General features: G+C 36.3%; 1 protein-coding gene across 2 annotated transcripts; it reads left to right on the top strand.

Annotated features, from left to right (window-relative positions):
• The first annotated feature begins 7,837 nt into the window (after positions 1-7,837).
• SLC25A46 (solute carrier family 25 member 46) lies at positions 7,838-22,596 on the top strand. Of its 2 annotated transcripts, none has more exons than XM_058171165.1 (8): positions 7,838-8,353; positions 8,858-8,900; positions 12,822-12,879; positions 14,849-14,926; positions 15,146-15,246; positions 16,106-16,162; positions 17,185-17,242; positions 19,928-22,596. In XM_058171165.1, the coding sequence occupies exons 1-8, from the start codon at positions 8,116-8,118 to the stop codon at positions 20,504-20,506; spliced, it is 1,212 nt and encodes a 403-aa protein (XP_058027148.1). In that variant the 5' UTR covers positions 7,838-8,115; the 3' UTR covers positions 20,507-22,596. The 2 variants fall into 2 exon arrangements, with proteins under 2 accessions (XP_058027148.1, XP_058027149.1); XM_058171166.1 differs by having other exon boundaries at positions 8,330-8,445.
• Positions 22,597-23,002: the final 406 nt, after the last annotated feature.

Raw genomic sequence — 23,002 nt, 5'->3', positions numbered from 1 at the left:
TCCACAAAATAGAGCTAAATAATGGAAATGTCCATTAAAATTACATCTTGATTTAAAATATAAACTCCTAAAATATAATTTAAACTATGTTATTGATACTGTAAATGTAACAATAATTGCTTATAAAATTCAGAAGTAAAACATACTTCTGAATTTTATAAGCAATTCAGAAGGGGATTCTGAATTGCAATTTGGGGGGAGGCAACCATTTATAGTTGCTAGATACATACAGTATATAAATGTTATCCAGATACCGGTATTTATTTTATTTTAGTCCCTCCAAAGAAGGCAGACAATAATCATCACATCAGAAATACCTTATAATAAAATTATATCTGTAGCATTAAGGAAACTACATAATAGATGATCCATTTAAAACCACTCTTTGGTTTTAAGGCTATCTAAGGACATAGTGGAGAGATTATGCTATTATCAGAAATACAGGTAAACCTTGGATTACAATGGCAACTGGAACTAGTATTTCTGTTGCTAAGTGATGAGGTTATAAGATGTGATGTCATGTGACTGTATCACACAACAGCAGCAATGCCAACAGTCCCAGTTCCTGTCATAACCCAAGGACTACACATGTTGCTAAGGAAGAAAAGGAAGGAATCCCAAGCAGGCAAGGCCATGGGTGAGAATGGTGGACAATCAGGTGCCACAGGCAAATGCTACAGAGCAGAGGCAGGTGGGGATGGATACCACAGACAAGCAGGTGAAAAAGCAGCAATAGCAGGAGCACCTTGCAACCTCCTGCCAGTTTTCCCATTGGCTTTCCTTGTGAGAAGCTGACAGGAAAGGTTGCAAATGGAGATCAAGTGACCATGGAATACTACAACTGTTATAATTGTAAACCAGTTACCTGAGTCCAAATCACAATCAAGTGATTGCATGGATGCTGTGATGGCCACAACTTCAAGGACTAGTTTTAAGTCTCCCTTGATCAACATTGTCCTAAATTTGAATGATTGCTGAACAAATAGTCATGATCTGTAATCATTCCATAAATTCAACAAAATTTACTCTACTGTATGGTCAGGATTACAGCCTCTTCATCATACTCTAATCTAATGCGTATTTACTCTGAATAAAATCCAATACAGTTCATTGTGGCATTTGTCATTGAAACTCTCTTTAGGGCTGTGTTAAGAAGGATCTCAAAGACAGTAGAATTACTATGAATCCTACCACATAAACATATTAGAAAACTAAAATTGTTTATACCACTAGTGGGATTAGGAGAATGAAAATAAAGGATATTTCCAGAAAGCACCAATAACCAAGATAAATAATGCAGCAATTCCACATTTTTCCTTAATAAAAAAAATCTTCCTTATGAAAAAGCCAGGAATGTTACAAAGTTCTTATTTATTTCATTTATTTATTTTGTTTTGTTCAATTTAAACAGAAGCCCATCTCAGTTACATGATACCTCACTAATTAAAAGAGCAAAGACAAACTCATGTAAATAAATTAAAACAATTAATCAGAAACACAGAACCATTGGAAAGCACCAGCCTTCAGACAATATAGATATCTTGCAGGATCCACACATCTCCACAGTATAACACGAGGCAAAATAATCACAGAATAAAATCTTATCTGGGAATACACAGAGAAGACATTTAAAATAGAGGATAAACTCATAAGATTGCCAATTAATTACTACTTTATTGTGATAAAAGGATTCATTTATAAAAGCCAAGCCATAACTATCCTTTGTGAGTACTACTGGTGTTCTGCTTTTGGCTAAAATATTCCTTCTGAAACAAACAAATTTTTAAAAAATGGAATATGATACATTTAATCATTAGCAGAGGAAGCTATTATTAGATGCCTTACTATCTGCCAAGAAACAATCCTGTTTGGCTTTTTTTTTTAATTTAAGCTTTAGCAAATTATAAATGCTCCACTTCAGTTAGAAAACATGGTTAAATCCATAGTATAGATTATTTCGTATATTTCCTCTTATAAAAAATGCTCTATTCTGGGAACAAAAAAAACCTTAAGTATATTGTGCTCCATATAAATCTGATCAAATTTTATCAAATAAATTCAACTTAAAAATAGCTTTTCGCCACAAATTCTATATTAGTTAAGGAGTAATTAAAAAGTGTTTATGCTTATAATGCAGATTTTCTCAGGAAAGGTCATCTGCACTGACTGATTTGTTTTTGCTGGGGTACATTTCTAGAAAGAGAACTTTTATCAGTAGTCCTGCCCACTCCTGAGTCTGTCTTGTGACAAGTCAGAAGAAAGACACAGCCTAAATGTCCAAGACTCTCCTTCTCATCCTAACATTAAATAACTGAGAGCATCATCAGTTGCTCAGTATTTCAACAGCACTCACAGCCACTGTCAGGATTTACTGACATTTCTCTCATCCCCTATAAATTTCAAATCCACAATTTTTATGCAGTTTTCAGATGATGGCTACTCTGAAAACTCAACAACTAATTTTAGTTAAAAGTTAAAAGTTAACAAAGTTAACAAAAGAAATTATCTATTCAAATAGGCTAACACATGAAAAATCAAATTACAAGAAAGAGCATGACATTTGAAATATTAGAAGTATGTTTGAGAAATTGGACTTTTACATGGCAGTAGATTACATCTACTTACATTGCCTTCTAATGAGGTCTAAGTATATGTCATTTCAGGACCTTAAAACTATTTTATTTATTAAATTTATGTGCTGCCCATCTCGTCAGGCAAAACATGCAAATGCAAGTAGATAAATGGGTACCACTTAAGGGAGAAAGAAACAGCACTCTGTTTCATCACACATTCTGCGCTGTGATGTGATGTCATACTGGCCACTTGACCACATAAACATATTCAGACACCACTGATTCAATGGCCTAACCTTAGAAACAGAGATAAGCACCATCCCCTATATCGGATACAAGTATTCCAGCAAAGTAAAAACCTGCAGGGACTTCTTTACCTCTACCATTTTGTCAAAGACAAACATTAAACTAGTACACATTAAAATAATAAAACAATAAATCAAATTAACAATAAATACCATTAAAAGATGGAGAAGAGGCAAACATGAAGCACAAGGATAGAGGTGGGGTCTTTCCTAATCCAATAGTCACCTCCGGAATGGTGCACCCCTATAGCGTCCCTGGGTCAACTGGCAGAGCCAGATGTTCAGGCTCTTTCAGAAGGTCAGAAAGGTGGGTGTGGATCTCACCTGGGGCGGTACAATATTCCAAAGGGCAGAAGCTTTGGCAGAAAAATTTCTTCTCCTGGACCCCACCAGTTGAAAATCTAACTGGTAGGGTCTGCAGATGCCCCCTTCTGTCATCCAGATGGGGTAGGTTATTCCCATCAAGGTGAAATGGTTCCTCAGGTGACCTTGACCCAAGCCAGGCAGGGCTTTAAAGGTGACAACCAATACCTTGAATTGCACCCAGAGGCAAACCAGCAGCCAATGCACCTCACAAACAGCAGTGTGTGACGTGTGTGTGGTGACCTCTGGGAGGGAAAAGATGCATTATGTTACCCACAGATACTATCTCACTGACTCCTGTTTATGTTATGATACTCAAAATATTTAAATGGCTACACACCGGTTCACATAAAGGAAAATGTTAAGAAAGTATTTTATCCCAATTAACTGAAATTGCATTATTTACAATATCTCAGTCTAGAACTGAGTTGAACTTAATCACACTGCCACTTTTTTCTAGAATGAGAAATTTTGCTACTCATTCCCCAGCTTGTTCTCTTTCTCTCTCTCTCACTGACTCTCTCTCTTTCACACACACACATTCCACATGGTAGTAAGACAAGAAGCACACTGCACTGCCACTGAATCCACCTTTTAGTACAGGCTTCTAGATTCCTTATGAGATATTTCTTTACTGAACTCTTGTGCTTTTTGAAGAAGGGACAGAGAAGAGCAATGTATTTATACTCTTCTGTACAACATGTAAAACTGCTTAAAATATTTTTTCATGTTGGCGTGAAAAAGACTATGTAGCCCGAGAGTGACAATAAACAGCTAGGGCAACAATATCCCATTGGCTTTGGATCCACTTGTGGCACATCAACCAGACTGTCGCAAAAATGACTAATATTGTTGTTCTAGTTAGCAAAAAATGTTTTGCGTGGCTATAACAAAGATATCTATTCTTTTCTTTTAATAAAACATTATCCTAAAAGCTCAATTAACCAATTCTAGGAGGGGGGGTGGAGATCAATGTCTACAGACTCATCTAAGGATGACCATGGCATAGACTGACTTGAAATATAAAAGGAATAAATAGTAAAAAGTGTCAATTAAAAAGATGTGTTGTGTGTATATGTGAAACTTAAAAGCCTCTCAACAGGATTTGGGAGGCTCATTGTCTTCTGGTTTCTAGGCCAGCAGCTTAACTACTACAGCAACTGATCATACAGAAGTCATTTAATAATTTTAAAAACAATTGCTTTCTTAAAGTGATAGACAACAAATAATTTAAACTACTTCACTTAGGTGTCTCTCAATGAAATCAAACTTTGTCGTGTCATTGATCGAATAAGGACTCTTTGATAATATAGTATAGCCTTTATTGTGATAGTACATCATGTCTACAACGAAATTGGTTTTAGCCTCACTGGTGCAATCCATGACAAAAAAATACAAACAACATATAAATATAAGTATAAAGAATAATCCCTATGCAAGTAATGGGGGGGAGAAAAAGAAAGAAAAATTAATCATACGTTTCCTCGTGTGCATGGAGCGATTGTGGTTGTGTTTAAAAGTCTGACAGCCCAAGGATACAAACTATTTTTTAAACCTATTACTATTTTTATTACTATTTTTAAATGTCTGCTTATCCACTGGTTTCAGAAACCTTTTCTGAAGGACAGCTAGCCCATTTTCTTTCTACCGACTTACAAGCACCCTGTAACATCTCTATTGGCAAATATACACCAGCGAAGACGTCAAATCACCATCACAATGATTATGTGACAGCAGAATATACAAACACCGTAGGAAGAGAGCCATGTTACGCTGTATTGGCAAATAATCAGGAGACCAAGAGCGCCTTTTCTGCCTAAACAAATGCCGTTTAATAAAATGCAATATCACTTGTGAATGGGAAAAGGGGCCGATTTAAAACACGCAGAAACAGATAGAAATAACAGACTATGCTAACTGCCGCCCTCTAGCGGGTCCTGAGAAGCTTTTCAGCTCAGAACTCCACCCTCACCTAAGCAAGCTCTCGTACTAACGTTGCTCTTACTGTTTTCTCCCCGCAGAATGGAAGTGGTTTCCCAGCGCTTTCTTCAGATATAGTTTCCACTCCCAGTACTACGAGTACGAAGCAGGTCCGAAGAAGCCGCTTAACTTTCTCAACCCCTCCACAGTCCACTCCGTGCTGCCTTTCACCTGGGCGGGCTTTAAGTAAGACGTGGAACAGCAGCTCACGATCCAGTGCTAAAGACCGCTCTAAATAGGTTACCAGGCAACCTGCCGGGATTAAAATCAACCCCTTGGGAAGGTCCCGACTTTGAACCGTGTCCATGACCGTCTTGTTAAAACTTACCCTACGCGTAGGAGGCGGCGAAAAGGACAAGCGCCCGGGCCCTGGGGCCCACGCGGTCCCCTTCGCGGGGTTTTAATGAGCCGTGGCGACCGTTGCCACGGACGCAGCAGGACGGGACTCGACGGAGTGGGAGAAGGGAAGCTCATTAGTACCGCTTGAGATCCCAGCTCCTCGGCGGCTATTCCTGCGCGGCGTTTTCTATATGCCAGTGCTGTAAACTGGGGCTATGTGTAGCGGGGATCAATATCGGGATTGTTTTAATGACAAATGTTTATTTTTATTTATTTATTTATTTTGTCACAACAATATATGTAACTATCATACAGAAAGGTTATATAGTATATAGAATAGAATAGAATAGAAATTTTTATTGGCCAAGTGTGATTGGACACACAAGGAATTTGTCTTGGTGCATATGCTCTCAGTGTACATAAAAGAAAAGATACGCTCATCAAGGTACAACGTTTACAACACAATTGATGATCAATATATCAATATAAATCATAAGGATTGCCAGCAACAAGTTATAGTCATACAGTCATAAGTGGAAAGAGATTGGTGATGGGAACTATGAAACGATTAATAGTAGTGCAGATTCAGTAAATAGTCTGACAGTGTTGAGGGAATGATTTGTTTAGCAGAGTGATGGCCTTCGGGAAAAAACTGTTCTTGTGTCTAGTTGTTCTGGTGTGCAGTGCTCTATAGCGTCGTTTTGAGGGTAGGAGTTGAAACAATTTATGTCCAGGATGCGAGGGATCTGCAAAGGTATAGAAAGGTATAGAAGAAAAGAAAAACAATAGGACAGGAACGGTAGGCACGTTTGTGTGCTTATGCACGTCCCTTATGATCCTCTTAGGAATGGGGTGAGGTCAATAGTAGAAAGTTTTTGGTTAAAGCTTTTAGGATTATGAGAAGAGACCACAGAGTCAGGTAAAGTATTCCAAGCACTGATGATTCTGTTACAGAAGTCATATTTTCAAATGTGGTTTGTTGTTTCATCTTTCCCTCCTTTCACTGCGTTTTTTCTGCCCTTTCTTTGCAAACTCAAGGCAATAGACACAGAAGGAGGCGGAGGTGGTCTGTCTTCTGGGAATTTAAGTATTTTAAACAAATGCACCCCACCCCAATAAATAAAATGAGGGTGATGAATCCAAAATAAATTAGCCTTTGTGTTTTCAGAAGTACCGCGAACCTATTCCTTTCTTCCTCCTGAATAGGTGACCAATATTAACTATTCATTTGATTCACAAATGCGATTCTGGTAAACCATTTGGGTGAGGTAGTTTACCTAATTTTGTATTTATCTGCTTCTTCCCTGAGCCCCTTTTTCTGTATCTGAAAAGTACTTGGGAACTCATTTACGCATTCATTTCTCAGCGATGGATGGGGTGGGAGTGGGGGCTTCCTTATTATTATAGACAAAAAAAAAAAGAAATCCACCAATGTAGTCAAATGTTGCCCAGAAAGTTTATAGGATTTCTATCAAAAATCAGTAGTACAGGTAATCCTCGACTTACAATTATTGTAATGGTTTAGTGACCATTTGAAGTTACAACAGCACTGAAAAAAAGTAGTGTATGACCATTTTTCATACTTATGACCTTTGCAGCATCCTCCTAGGCATGTGATCAAAATTCGAATGTTTGGCAGCTGGCATGTATTTATGACGGTTGCAATGTCCTGGGGTCCTATGATCACCTTTTGTGACCTCCTGACAAGCAAAGCCAGTGGGTAAGCCAGATTCACTTAACAGGCGTGTTACTAACTTAATAACTGTAGTGATTCACTTAATAACCGTTGCAAGACAGATTGTAAAAAAAAATCACTTCACTGTTTTGTTTAACAAAAGAAATTGTGGGTTCAATTGTGGTTGTAAGTCTAGGGCTACCTGTATTACATATAGCACATATATCATCTACCAGATTTACAACATAGTAATGACTTTTGATTGATAGGAAAATTCCTCATGAGTAAAAGTAATAATTCGAACATACATTGAAATACCCCCGTCTATTTTAATATCTATATAATAATAATAAATACCACAAATATTTCAGACAGATCAAGTTTCAATACATTTTTCTCTCTATGTAGAATATAATAGAATATTCTTTATTGGCCAAATGTATTGGACAACCAAGAAATTTGTCTCCAGTACATAAGCTTTCAAAGTAATATCATAAGACACCAATAATAGAAAGTAATAGGAAAGTTGAGAAGGGTAATAGTAATACAGCCCTACTACATAGGTAAATTTCCTTAGAAATAAGGCAGTGCTTATTTCCTTAGAAATAAGGCAGAAATAAGGCAGTGCTGTGGAAATTAGGTGTGCAGCAGAGTGAAGTCCCAGTCCTAACCAACTACTCTCAGCCTCCCGGTAGTCGCCAAGCTCGGACGAACCCTACGTTCCTAGCTAGGCGAAGTCATATCGCTCGGCCGGCTAACGGGGTTTGCTTCCGGTTGACACCCGGAAGTGAAGCTTAGAAAGTGGGAGTCACAGCTCTCGGTTCTTCCCGCTTCTGTCTCTTTGCTTGTTTTCCCCGATCCTGCCTGCTTTCGCTGCCCAATGCATCCGCGGCGCCCCGAGGGCTTCGACGGGCTGGGCTATCGGAGCGCCCGAGAGGAGCCCGGAGGCTTCGCGGCCAAGCCGGATCTAGGCCACTGGGTCACTACCCCGCCTGACATTCCGGGCAGTCGCAATCTCCATTGGGGTGAAAAGACGCCGCAGTTCGCCGCAGGCACACCTTTGGTGGGGGCTGGCCTCAACGAGGACCCATACCTAGGAGGCGCCGGCACCAACTCCGGTGCGTAAAACAAATCGCCGAGTGCGGGAGTAGCACGCGCAGATTAAGAGCCTGGCCTCCGCCCTTAGGCAGCAGGTGTTCCGGTGCATCAGGCAGGTCTGCTCTGCAGTGTTCATTGGTTAGGTCCGCTTGAAAAAGCCCGACCGGCAACGGTGTGCTGCTAATCCATCCTTTGCTTTGGATGCTGTCCAGCACTAGCTCTGTAATCCATGCCTTTAGGTGTGTCTCTTTTTGGAAGCATCTTGTCACTTGAGTGGCATATGCTAGGCACTTCCCTCCCCCCCCCAAAAAAATGTTATACAGTACTTGGAATAATATATAGCTATAAGGAAATTAAGTATTTAATTTATTTAGAAACACTCTATATCCTGCAGTTAATGAAGAAGCCTAATGTGCTAAAATTATTGGATTTGCTATATAATTCATTACAATGAATAGTAAAAATTCTACACTGAAATGTGTTGCTCACGTTCTGGTTTTAATGTATGGTTATCTGTCTTTTAGAGCAAATAAACCGGTTTGCAGGCTTTGGGATTGGCTTAGCAAGGTAAGAAGTTTAATCTTTCATTAGTGACAATTTTTAAAATGCAAAGACCCTTTTTTCTTTTCAAAATTCATGCCCACTGTGTAATTCAGAAATTTAATACTGCCATTAAACTTTAAAGAAAATCTTACAGTTTCGTTTTCGTAGCTAATATGTAGTTATTGATATTGTTAAGTAACTATTTAATACTCAATATTTGTTCAGTTTCTCAATATTTGTTTATTCAGTTTCTCAATGACTCTAAGTGGCTTACAATATCTGAATCTAACTAACTAACCATGGCTATTCATATTGTTCTGGCCTAGTTTATGGCTATTAATACTAATGCTTGCAGTAAAGCTACACTAGAAAAAATTTCTCATCTGGAAGGAGATTGTGTTTAAAGTCTCAATCTGAACCAACAATTCTTCTAGTTGGTCTCAACCTAGATAGTCAAAATTTGGAATGATAAATTTTCAAAACAACTGCTCATAACTGAAAGAAGTTCATCTCTTTGGAAATTATCACCTGAGCATTTGTGAGCCAAGCTATGGCTGACAAATTAGCCATAGCTTGCCAGGATGTATTCAATCCTGAAGTCTTATTAACAGTTTGTCAACAAGATCTAAATGAATGAATTGGATGAAGCAAAGGTCTTCTGTTAGTTCAGCCCAATATGTAATGTATTTCCAATGTAGGCTGAAGTGATAGTAAGCAAAATTTCTATTATCTATAAAAATCCAATTTCTTTCAAAAACTTTACACAAGACGTTCCTTAAGAGTGTTTGTACTTGATGCTGAGCCCCATAAATGTTTTGAAGATTCTGTTTATATGCTTTCCCACGAGCTGGCTTTTGATGTAGTTTTAAAAAATTAAGACAGGAATTCTGGATTATTTCCATATTTTATTTAGATCACATAAAATTTTAGCCTTTTACACCTACATCCAGGATGAATATAATCTCATGAATTTGTGGTGGCTAAAAGACAATTGAGCACTTTCAATGTGTCATTTCAATGCATTCAGCATTTTGTTCTAAACTAAATGTTAACTGTAGGTCTGAAACTAGTTGTATTTTTTATGGCCTCATGGTTACCATCAGTCTACTTTGGAAATAAAGGAATTTTTAAATCTTTTTAGATAATTTCCATTAAACATACCTGACGTCTACTGAAACTTTAGATTCATTATTATAGAGCAAATTGGAATAAATAATTGCCCCAAAGTATTGTCTGACTTTAGAACAGTACCACATACTGAGATATATGGTATGATATAAATTCATGAAAAGTAATAATTAGAATGCAGTTGACATAAGTTATTTATGGTTGCTTCTGTATATAAATTAAAATTCTTACTCATGACTAGTAAGACTAGTGCAGTTTCACTAGAAGACTAATACTAGTGCAGTTTCACAACCAAAGATAAAGACATCCCAGCAATATTTTGGAAAATTTGGGCTTGTAAATATAGGTAACCCTCAACTTAAAACCATTTATTTAGTAACCATTCAAAGTTACAATGGTACTGAAAAATGTGACTTACAACAAAGTCTAGCACTTAACAACCAACACAGCATCTCCATAGTCATATGCTCAGGGTTGCTTGACATCTGGCATGTATTTACAATAGTTGCAGAGTTCTAGGCTCATGTGACCATCATTTACGAACTTCCTAGCCATTTTCTGACCAGCAAAGTCAATGGAAAAAGGCAGTTTTGCTTGAAGACCAAATGATTCAACAACTGTAATTCGCTTAACAGCCACGGCAAACAAGTTCATAAAATTGGGTGTGACTTACTTATTGACTCTTAGCATAAATTTTAGTCTCAACTGTGGTTGTAAGTTGAGGACTACCTGTATATCCCAATTTGGATGGATCTTATTTAAGTAACAACCAGCTGTACAACAAAACCAACGATTTATCATGTTAGAAGCAATTGTTGTAATCATAATTAATAAATACGTCAGTTAACTAACTACATAGGTTTGTAAAAACAATAGCAGCAGGAAAAAGAGGCTGCATTTGTCCTATTGCAACCATTTAGTAGACTTATAAATTAGCTTGTCATGCTCTGCTATTCATACTGGTTTTGGAGATGCTTAAAGTTTATCACTAAGCCTGAAAGCCGAAGTGCTATCAATTATAAAAATGTTTACAACATATATATGGATTTTCCTCAGTACTGAAAGCAGAATTTTGAATAATATAATCACAAAGTGTATACCGTATATACTCGAATATAAGCCGATCCGAGTATAAGCCGAGGTCCCCAATTTTACCCCCAAAACTGGGGTAAACTGGGGACTCGAGTATAAGCCGAGGGTGGGAAATGAGGCACCGGTTGGGGAAACCTCCTCCTCCTCAGCTGAGAAGGCTGGCGGCCCCGCCCGCCTCTCACTGCACCGGCAGGGCTTCCGTCAGTAAAATGTGAAAAAGAAAAGAAAAAAACTCGAGTATAAGCCGTATATACTCGAGTATAAGCGAGGGCTTAAAAAAAAAACTCGAGTATAAGCCGTATAGACCCGAGTATAAGCCGAGGGGACGTTTTTCAGCACAAAAAACGTGCTGAAAAACTCGGCTTATACTCGAGTATATACGGTAGATGCAATGTGTTTTAGTTCTATCTAGGTATGTATAAACTCCTTGTTTCCTGATTGTAATTGGTATAGAAGTTGCTTGAGGGTATGTTCATTATATGATATTTTTTAATGAGTTGATAAGCCCAATGCAAAAAGCAGTATAATTGTCAGATTAATTTCTCATGAGAAAGGACACATACTACTTGTTTCCCTCATTTTCCTAAAACAAAACCAGAAATCTAATAGGATGGGCTTTGCCAATTGGCCATTTGTGGTGGTTTTTAACTGCTGCTTTGTAAAAGTTCCATAGTAACCATAGGGGAGAATAATCCCTCCCCTTAGAAGTTTGCTGCCTAGCAACAAGTGCCAATTGTGCAGTATGCTTTCCTTTTTAAGTGGCAAGGCATTCTCACACAAGTAATCGAACCAGCTATACAGTTCTTGCTGCTTACATGTAGCAGGGCTGACTGATGAAGTCTTGGACACGGATCATAACGTACAATAATTCCTGTCTGGCTGTTTAATGTGATCTGCTGATTTGGTTTTGGTTTTTTTTGTTTTGTTTTTTTGTGACTGTGTGTATATAGGTGGATTTCATAGCTGGCTCATGTAAACCGAATAGAGAACAAGTATTTCACATTTCACCATTTCTAGACATTGTCAAACTGACAGTTTCTATAGTTTAGTTTTTTAGACAGTTATCAAACCTATCTAGTAACTATGTATATTCATTTCTATAAATGCTTAATTTTGCTGGGTTTTGTAGGTTTTATTCCCTTCTATGTTTGTATTGCCAGGCTACCTATGTGTAATAGTGGCCCATCTGTGTCTTTCAGCAGAGATGAACAACCTGGATCCTTTGAAATGTAAAAAAGATTATGGAAGTTATATTAGAAACACATAGGTTGCCTGCTAGAATGGACTTATTTGGGGAAAGTATTTTGCTTCATCAGAATTCAAAACATCACTTCAAAACAAAACAGCACCCATCTTCTAATCAACAGAGTGGGTACTTGGTTTGGATCTAATAGATAAGTGGGGCTTTGAACATACGCTATGCATTCAATGCAGATTGTTACTGAAAGAAACATATTACTCCCATTATCCCTGTAGAAGCAGAATGACTCATCTTAACTATTTTCCATATTAGAACAAACATTTTGTATTTCTCATATATGCAATAGAAGCTGTTATTCAGTATGCAGCATAGATATTTGCAAGAAGGCGGGTAGATGTATGTGTGAAGCATATTGAGAGTTGTCTATGTTATAAAACTTAATTTCCTAGACATCACAGTTGTACAAATTAGAATGATTAATGTTTAATGAAAGATGAGCATTTAAAATAATTGTTTCTTCACAGTTTATTCACAGAAAATGTGCTGGCTCATCCTTGCATTGTTTTGCGTCGGCAATGCCAGGTAAATTCCTTGGGCTACTGTAGGCTATTATTCAAATATTTGTTTTCTGCTTCTCTGTTGTAGTTATGTAATTAGGACAGATGTTCCATGCATATTTAGTATTCAATTTTTATAACTTTTTCTGATATTAAAAATGTATCTCTTCACTTTGGTAAAATAGAAAACAAAGGGGATCAAAAGATTATGAAAGTTTAGCCTGGCATAATATTCGTACAGCCACATAACTCACATTTCTACATCAAGTATTGTAAATAAATTGTTTTACTGCTGTAACATTTTTTTTTATTTGCATTTATATCCCGCCCTTCTCCGAAGACTCAGGGCGGCTTACACTATGTTAAGCAATAGTCTTCATCCATTTGTATATTATATACAAAGTCAACTTATTGCCCCCAACAATCTGGGTCCTCATTTTACCTACCTTATAAAGGATGGAAGGCTGAGTCAACTTGGGCCTGGTGGGACTTGAACTTGCAGTAATTGCAAACAGCTGTGTTAATAACAGACTGTCTTAGTCTGTTGAGCCACCAGAGCCACCAACTGAACTACTTAGTAAAATAGAACTGAGTTTTCCATTTCAGACAGCTGGAATAACTTTCCCCTAAGTTCATCTTCTATATTGTTCCTAGTTTAAAATTTATTTTGTAATTCAGGTCTAAGATTTTATATATTGATATATATACGTTGAAATGTTATAGCGTCCTTTTTTTCCAAAATTATGAATTTGTTGAAATCTTTATCAGTGTAGCCAGTCTTAAGGTAAAATACTTAAAGAAATTCATTCAAGCTGTACAAATCTTTTGAACTGAATATCTTGGAACCTCTGGGAGCACATAAAAATATCTTCTCTGAATCAGTATAACATTGGTAACTTTACAGCTTCATGAGATTGCTTCATAAGCCACTGCCAGTTGTTTCCCTATGTCAAGGGTCAGCAACCTGCGGCTCTGGAGCCGCATGTGGCTCTTTCACCCCTCTGCTGCAGCTCCCTGTCACTCTTAATATGCGTCACAACCGCCAACGTGTGACACCCACCGGCATGTGATTTATTGAGCTTTTCAACCCCTGGTAGGCCAACCATGAATAAATCCAAGAAAAGAAAAGTTTCAGAAGAAAACAGAATGTTTAATTCAACTACATATGCTAGTTCTGGCCACTCAAGAAATAGTCAGGCACCGGAAGGATTTTGTGGCTCCCGGTGTTTTCTGTGGGAAACGGGTCCAAATGGCTCTTTGAGTATTTATTTTCAGACCCCTGCCCTATGTGATGTATGTATACTTGCTTTGTACATATACATATATGTACAATATATATGAATATATGGAGACATCTCAGAGCAGCTTCCAAAGTAGCAGCACAAGCCTAAAAGAAAAAAACAAAAACAGCATTTTAGTATTTGGATCTGAAACAGGCAAAGCTGCTGTACCTGTTGGTAAAATTCTAAAGGCATTTATGCCTTTTGCTGGTTTTACTCATAGCCATAATGGCTCAGAAAAGTCCCTATTTTCATTAAAGAAGCAGTGACATGTGATCAGGCCCATTTCTGTCTCTTTGATATCTCCTAATTCTTCTATGCAGTTTCTTACTATGCAAAAAAAGAAAAGATAGATAAAATAAGGTGTCCATGCCACTTTAGGACTCTTTGGATCCGAAACCTGGAACTTCTAATTTAAGTGCAATGAAATATAAATGTAGATATGAATGCACAATTTGTTTTGAATTTATTGTCACTGATATATGGGATTTGATTAGATTTTTTTAAACATAAATGTATTCATGCAATATTTATTGCATCTAAAGATCCAAGGGATCCAGCTCACACACATTATTAAAGATATGGTTTGTCTACACAAAATAAGCAATAGTGATTTGCCATGTATATGAACCACATTAATACATTTCACATTATAAATTATATGAATTTAGGACAGCTTAGTTTGATACTTGTGTACATTCTTTATATTTTCAGGTTAATTATCATGCCAAGAATTATCACCTTACTCCATTTACAATCATCAACATTATGTATAGCATCAATAAAACTCAGGTTAGTATTTACTCTCAATTGGAGGTTATTTATTTATACATTTAACTTACAAGTTTTGAAAGAACAAATAACTTATTGTTTTTTAATTTAACTTTATGCATGGTGACTTTCTCATATTCTGTAATAGTACAAAATGGCAATATGTAAAAAGGTTATTATTTGGTAACATTGTCTTTTTTAATATATCCAATACTGAACAAATTATAATTTAAATTTTAGGGCCCCAGAGCTCTTTGGAAAGGAATGGGGAGTACTTTCATTGTCCAGGGTATAGCCCTTGGAGCAGAAGGCATCATCAGTGAATTCACACCCTTGCCAAGGTATAATCATTTTCTGTCTCATTGTATTAAATAAAATATTAATAATAGTTCATGCATATGTGAAAGATTCTTTGAATTGATTAAAAAAAAGCCACTCTAATAATTGTTTTATGATGAGAATCAATCAGAATAACAGAGTTGGAAGGGATCTTGGATGTCTTCAAGTCCAACCATCAGCTCAGGCAGGAGATCCTATATCATTTCAGACAAATTACTATCCAATCTCTTAAAAGCCTTCAGTGTTGGAGGACCCACAACTTCTGGAGGCTACCTGTTCCACTGATTGTTTTCACGGTCAGGAAATTTCTCCTTAGTTCTAGGCTGAATCCCTCCTTGATAAGTTTCCATCAGTTACTTGTCCAGCCTTCAGGTGCGTCCCAATGTCCTGGGATTGCCATTTGCAACCTTCCTAGTGCGCTTCTGACAAGCACAGTCAATGGGGGAAGCCAGATTCACTTAAGCACGTGATTCACCTAACAACTTAGTAACTCGCTTAAGAACCATGGCAAAAAGATCCTAAAATGGGACACAACTCACTTAATAACTGCCTTGCTTAGCAATGGAAATTTTGAGCTCAATTGTGGTCATAAATTGAGGACTACATATAAATATTTGTATTTCACCCAATACCTTTATTTTTATATTACAAGAGCTTTTCTATCCCTCAAACAAACCCAATGTGATGGAAACCCTGCTGTGTGTATAATGCCCCAGCTTATTTAGAGTATCATGGGAATTGATGCTCCTCCATTTTACTGTAGATTATTCGTGACTCCTTACTGTAAGCATAGCATAAAGTAATGACTTGGTGTATATTCTAATTGCTGCATGAATAAGAGATCTTTTTAAAAAATTTCAGAGAAATTTCATACAAATGGAATCCCAGGCAAATAGGAGGACATCTGACCCTAAAAGCGTATGTATGATTGTCAGCTTTTATTGATAAAATGCTTGCTATTATCATACTTTCAAATTGATAACCACATGGGCAAAACAAAAGTGAATGGTAAGCACAATAAGACTCTATTATAGAATAACAACATCAATTTGAGCAGGATTTTCTGGATTTGTTGGAGTACCAAATCCAGAATTCCCAGTTATAGAAAAAATACCATTCTGACTGAAAATTCTGAAAAGTAATCCAACACTGTGAAAGGTCTAATTTGTGGAAAACTTTCTTGAGACTTTCAGGTTGTAGTATTTTTTTTAAATCTAAAATCTGTTTTCCTCATTTTATTCTGATGATTCGCTTGATGCACACACACAAATGCAGCATAGTTGACAAACTGAGGATGAATTCTCATTTCCTTTTCTTCTTCTTTCCAATTAATGAATTTAAGAAGCATTCAGAAAATGATACACAATAGTTTTGAAGAAACACAAAATACAACTAATTGTTGGCTTGCAACCATTCATTCACTGACTGTTCATAATTGGTGTTCTGATTTTTGACTGTCCCAGCACTCCCAAAGTCAAGTGATCACAATCTGAGTGCTTGGCCATTGGTTGCCATTTAAGAGCAGTTGCAACAGCCCATGATCATGCGAGCATCATTTGTGACCTTCCCTACCAGCTTCCCACAAGCAAAGTCAATATGGAAGCTGCCAAGAAGTAGGGAGATGCAATCATATAAGGTCTTTGCTTTAACAATCCCCCAGTCTTCACTTAATAACAACAACAGGAACTGCTGGAATTGCCATTGCTAAGTGACATGGTCACATGACATCATGCTTTTTATGACCACATCACTTGGTGACGAAAATTCTAGTTCCAATTATCCTTGCAACCTGAGAATTACCTGTATGGCTGTAATAGATTAAATCGTAAAGACTTAAGGAGATTCTTGAGTGGAATGTTTGAAATTAAAATATGTGATTGGATTTTAGTAAACTGGATTTTAGTAGTAACTGTAAATAGTAACTGTATTTATCCCTCTAGGTTGACTTGTATCATAGCAATGCCTTTTTATTCAGCAAGTTTGATTGAAACCGTGCAAGTAAGTTTTGATTTTATATATATACATATTTGCATATTCTTTTGTATAATTCTGGGGGAATCGGAATTTGAAGTTCATAGCCTTAGAAGTGAGCTTTTACATTCTGTCTTATACCTATTGCTTCTGAAGGAAAATAGTTAACATTTCCAAAATTGTTAGATGCACCTCAAGATTAGGTTTCATATATTTGGTTTTTTTTAAATAGAATAACATTCTTTCAGGGTCTCATTCAATTACTTTAAATCACTTAATCTCTAATATGGAAAACATATTAACTATAATGAATAATTTTTTTGAAACTAATGTGGTCCACAAATCAGCAAGTAGTTTCTGTCCTATGCATTGCTTTTCAAAGTGCTTACCACTTGGTGGCACCCTAGGAACTTCATATCCATTTTTATCTGCATTGGAAACATAATAGTTACAGATCTATGCATTCCAGTCCCTATTTATTTATTTGATTGCTATAGTTGCCCATTTCAATAAATGACTGGGCAGCTTACAATTCAAATACACATTACAATCAAAAAATTTAAAACATTTTAAAGCAATAGAAACGGTAAAAATATTTTAAATCAACAGAAATGGTAAAAATATTAAAACCAATAGAGAATGTTAAAACAACTAATTTACACACTCTGTAAAGGCCATCACTCTGCTAAACAAATAATTCCCTCAACACTGTCAGACTATTTACTGAATCTGCACTACTATTAATCGTTTCATAGTTCCCATCACCAATCTCTTTCCACTTATGACTGTATGACTATAACTTGTTGCTGGCAATCCTTATGATTTATATTGATATATTGACCATCAATTGTGTTGTAAATGTTGTACCTTGATGAACGTATCTTTTCTTTTATGTACACTGAGAGCATATGCACCAAGACAAATTCCTTGTGTGTCCAATCACACTTGGCCAATAAAATTCTATTCTATTCTATTCTATTCTATTCTATTCTATTCTATTCTATTCTATTCTATTCTATTCTATTCTATTCATAAGAGCAAGATATCTGGGCCTGTTAACAATATAGCCAGGAGGCAGGGCCCTTGACTCATGTGGTATCCATGGCTCGGGAGCATAGCCAGGTTTTACAAAAGCTTTACATAAAGCTAATAGGGCTGGAGCCATTCTAATCTCCAAAGAGAGGATGTTCCATAGAGTAGGGGGTGCTGCAGAAAAAGGTCCCTTTCTAGCTCCCTCCAGCTGACATTCTTTGGATGAAGGGATTTGTGGCGTGCCCATTCTCTGACCTAGTTGGATAGGTAGAGATTCCAATCCCTTAGGTACCCTTAAATTGTACCATTGTTATCAGAAACATACTGGTAACCAATGCAGCTCACACACAAGTGGTGTTACATGTGCCATATATCTGGCTCCAGTTACTACCTGCTGCCCCTGCATACTGACCAGTTGAAATTTGCTAATGGTCTTCAAGGGCACTCCATGTAAAGCATGTTACAATATTCTATTCAATATTATAATCTGGAGGTTACAAGGGTGTGAGTTATTGTAAGCAGGGTCTCCCAGTCCAGGTATGTGCGCAACTGGCACATCAGAAGGTATACAAATGCCCTCCTGGCCACAACTGCCACCTGCTGTTTGAGTGGGAGCTGCATGTCCAGGAGGATCCCCACATTGCACACCAAGTCTATTTGGGGCAGTGCCAGCCCATCCAGAGCCAGAGTTGGAAGATCCTTGTCTCCAGAGGTTCCAAATACCCACAGCTACTCCAGCTTCCAAAGATCTTGAACTGAGATAAAAAAACAAAGCTGGCAAATGCTAAGTATGCTTGCTAATAATCTAGAACAATTTTATCAACCTAAGCAACTAGAATAGAATAGAATAGAATAGAATAGAATAGAATAGAATAGAATAGAATAGAATAGAATAGAATAGAATAGAATAGAATAGAATAGAATAGAATTTTTTATTGGCCAAGTGTGATTGGACACACAAGGAATTTGTCTTGGAGCAAAAGCTCTCAGTGTACATAAAAGAAATAAAAGATGTGTGGTCTTAATTCCCAGAATTCTGGGAGTAGAAGTCCACACATGTTAAAATTGCCAAGGTTAAGAAACACTGTTCTAGAATCTTTCAAATTATATCTGATCCCCTGTACTACTTTTATAAACTATACCTGATCCCTCTTACTACCGTTAGAGGTTCACTATGTTCTGTAAAGTCACCAAGAAATTAAAACTTTGAAATCAGAGAAGACCTAATGACATATAATTTGCATGGATCAATTACAGAAGATAACAAAAAATTGAATATAAGACTGGAGGATGAACCAAGCCTTCCATAATTTCATAAGCTTTAGAGCAACCATTTGGCATAATATTTAAATCATGGATGTCCAACCTTTTGCCTTGCCTGGGCTGCACTGAGTGAAGAGGAATTATCTTGGGCTGCATATAGAATATAGAATATATTTAATGTATATAAATCACAATAATTTAAAAACTTTAAAATCTTGTGGGGCCGCATTATAGCTGTCCAGGGTTGCATGCAGCCTACGGGCTGTGGGTTGCACACGCTTGCTTTAAATCAAAGCCTAAATACAATAGTTTTGAAATCTAATACTCTTTAGAAGTTGATTTTTCTGAATAAGTTTGAAATAGTCACAGTAATAATAAATTCTGGGTATTTAGTTGAAATACTGTTTTCTCTTACAGAGTGAAATCATTCGTGATAATCCTGGAATTTTGGATTGCCTGAAAGAGGGCATAGGCAGAGCAATGGGCTTTGGAGTTCCCCATAGCAAGCGACTACTCCCTCTTTTGGCATTGACCTTTCCAACAGTTCTGCATGGAGTTCTTCATTACATTATCAGCTCAGCAGTACAGAAACTGGTCCTCTTCTTCCTAAAGAAAGAGAATTCTTCAAGCTTCCCAGCTGAGAACTCTAATTCTGTACAAAACATGTTGGATGCTTATTTTCCTGAACTTATTGCAAGCTTTGCTGCCAGTCTTTGTGCAGATGTTATGCTTTATCCACTGGAGACAGTTTTGCATCGCCTTCATATTCAAGGGACACGCACCATCATTGACAATACAGACCTTGGATATGAAGTTCTCCCCATCAATACACAGTATGAAGGGATGAGAGACTGTATCAATAGCATAAAACGTGAAGAAGGAATGTTGGGGTTTTACAAAGGGTTTGGGGCTGTAATTGTACAGTACACGTTGCATGTAGCTGTATTACAGCTTACAAAAGTTCTTTACTCTACACTGCTTCAGAACATTTCTTAATAACTAGGGGACATGGCCATTTAGTTGGCTACATTTTCAGAAAATAAGTACAGTAGTGAAATCTGAAAGATTAAATATCATATATAATAATGGTTCCTTCGTAAATAAAAACAAAGTCAAACATTTCCTTTACACAGGCTATGGTAATAGGAAATTGAAATGCGTAAATCAACACAAGGCTTTTAAAATATTGAAATGTCAACGAAATATTAGAAGGCATTTTATAAATCTGTGCAAAGTATGATTTTCAGAATGATGATAGAATAGTAGGTACAATTCCATTGGCAATTTCTGCTGCATAACTATTAGAAATAACCAATAGCTACATACAAGTAAAGCTGTGTTCTATTTAAAGTCGTGTCTCTTCTTAGAGACACCTGCACTGAAGATTGTTAATGTGAAATTAATTTGGCAGTCTTGGAATAAACCAAGAAAACTATGTACTTTTGTCAGTTTTGTTGAAGGACTTTTCACATAATTGCTGTAAACAATATTGCTAGTATCAATAATACAAATGTAAATAGCATTTTTACACAGTGCACTTGTTTTACAGTGTACTCCTCCCACCCCATTGTGTTGATTAAATAGTAATCCCCTCCTCCCCAAAATCAAAACTGAACATTGTTCCATTATTGCCTAAAAGAAAACTGGTTGAAATTGTTCTACTTAATTGCTGAGAAGAATATTTGTTATAGTTGGCACTACTAGAATTGTTTGTACAATATTGGAATGCTGCCTCACCAAAATATGAACTCAGAAGAATATCATACATGGATGTTAGTTTAGCTTTCAACTCTCCCTAAGACAACATCAGAATATTTTCCAGTGCAAGTTAATTGAGTTCAGATGAAGTAAATACATTCCAAATAATTATAAATTATATATAACAAGGAATTTTTGTTGATACTGTAACTGTCTCTCAGCACAATATCATAGCTTTTAATTAAAGCCATTATTAATTTGAAATACCCCTTTTCAAATGTGAAACAGGCGGTAAATACTTTAAGCTGGAAGCACAGTGGTTTAAACTGAACAGTGCTGTTTTAAAGTAAGAACAGAAATGTTTCAAACTCAAAATACTTCAAAAGTGTTCAGAATAACCCACTTTCCACTTGACAGTTGTTTTACGCTAAAATAGCATTTTGAATTCAAACGGAGTTTAATTGGAAATTGTTGCACATCTCTGTTTTCAAATTTTAGTTTAAAGTAGAAGAGAGGTTGCTTTCAGTATTGCTGATATTTTTTCAAGAATTTAATTGAAATTCATCAGAGATATCTGGCTGAATTTGATGATTCTATATTTCCCAACCATAGCATATATTGTAATTTTAGCTATTTAAATCCTTGCTTATGTTTTTTTCCTGGAATAGCTGGGTGCAAGAGCAAAATTATTTTACCTATCAGTATAATATGCAACTCTGGACTGCAGTCCATAGTATGTTCCCTTTTAAAATGACATAATTTTTTCAAAAAGCTAAATACATTAGATGTCTATATGCTTCTGGGTCCAAGCTTGATCTAATCGAAAATATATAAAGATGTATTTAACAATGCATAAGTCCTTTGGAAAAGTTCCTGTCCCTCCCAGCAATCAGTGTGTATAAAAGTCTAGCTGTGTCTACGAATCTACAAAACAATATTTCAGTTCAAAATTTATGTACAGAATTCAAATTTATGGGATACACCTACTAAATACACTCATGAATTATAAAGCACATCAAATTACTTTTGAAAAGAATTTGAAATGAAATTGAAACAAGTTAATTTTATTGATTTGTGTAGTTATCAAAGAATTGGTATGAGAATTGAAGACGACAGGCAATTTCTTTTGTATTCAGATTGTTTTGCCAAAATAAATGTTCCAAACAAATGAATTGAGAAGAGGGTAATAGTAACACATTTCAGCTTTTCATTGTATTTCATAGATGTAATTTTTTTCACAATGCCTCTGCTAGGTTGAATGCTAGAGTCCTAAAGGAATTGTACACTTTGTAAGTTCTAATAAATATAAAATGTGCTGTGATGAACTTGTGGATCCCTCAGTTTACAAAATACATTTCTCAGAATTCTGGAGAAAATTTAAATAAAAATCAGCATAAATTTTGTTTGACATATTGGAAAAATATTTGGTTATGTGTGTGATAAAGTATCACTTTATTTTAAAATGTATAGCAGATTAATTTGGAAATGGTGTACACAGATTTTAAAAAATTAAGCTTTATGTCAACATCAGTATTACTGTACTCAAAAAGATCAGGTTTGGGGAGGCGTTCATTATTAGTCAAAAAAAAACTTGCTGAAAATAGAAGTATTATCATTTCAAAGGAACTTGGCATGCAACATTTTTATGCAATAAGATATAAAATGTCATCCTTGGTTCTATGAAGAAAATTTTAATGCAGTAATATGTTCTAAGGCAATACCGTCACAAAATGCTGGCTTCCTTGTTATTGTAATTGTTTCCTATGGGCTTAGTGCAAACAGCTGAAAAAAACA

Source organism: Ahaetulla prasina, chromosome 2 (assembly GCF_028640845.1).
Source record: "Ahaetulla prasina isolate Xishuangbanna chromosome 2, ASM2864084v1, whole genome shotgun sequence".
In the NCBI taxonomy this organism is placed as follows: Eukaryota; Metazoa; Chordata; class Lepidosauria; order Squamata; family Colubridae; genus Ahaetulla; species Ahaetulla prasina.
The sequence above is the reverse complement of the archived record's forward strand: the minus strand, read 5'-3'. Positions and strand labels throughout refer to the sequence as shown.

Excerpts from the sequence above, each read along its gene's own strand:
- SLC25A46 (XM_058171165.1), top strand. The coding sequence starts at position 8,116 with ATGCATCCGCGGCGCCCCGAGGGCTTCGACGGGCTGGGCTATCGGAGC. Across the intron at positions 15,247-16,105 it reads GAATTCACACCCTTGCCAAG|AGAAATTTCATACAAATGGA; the intron begins GTATAATCATTT and ends AAAAAATTTCAG. Across the intron at positions 16,163-17,184 it reads GGACATCTGACCCTAAAAGC|GTTGACTTGTATCATAGCAA; the intron begins GTATGTATGATT and ends TTATCCCTCTAG.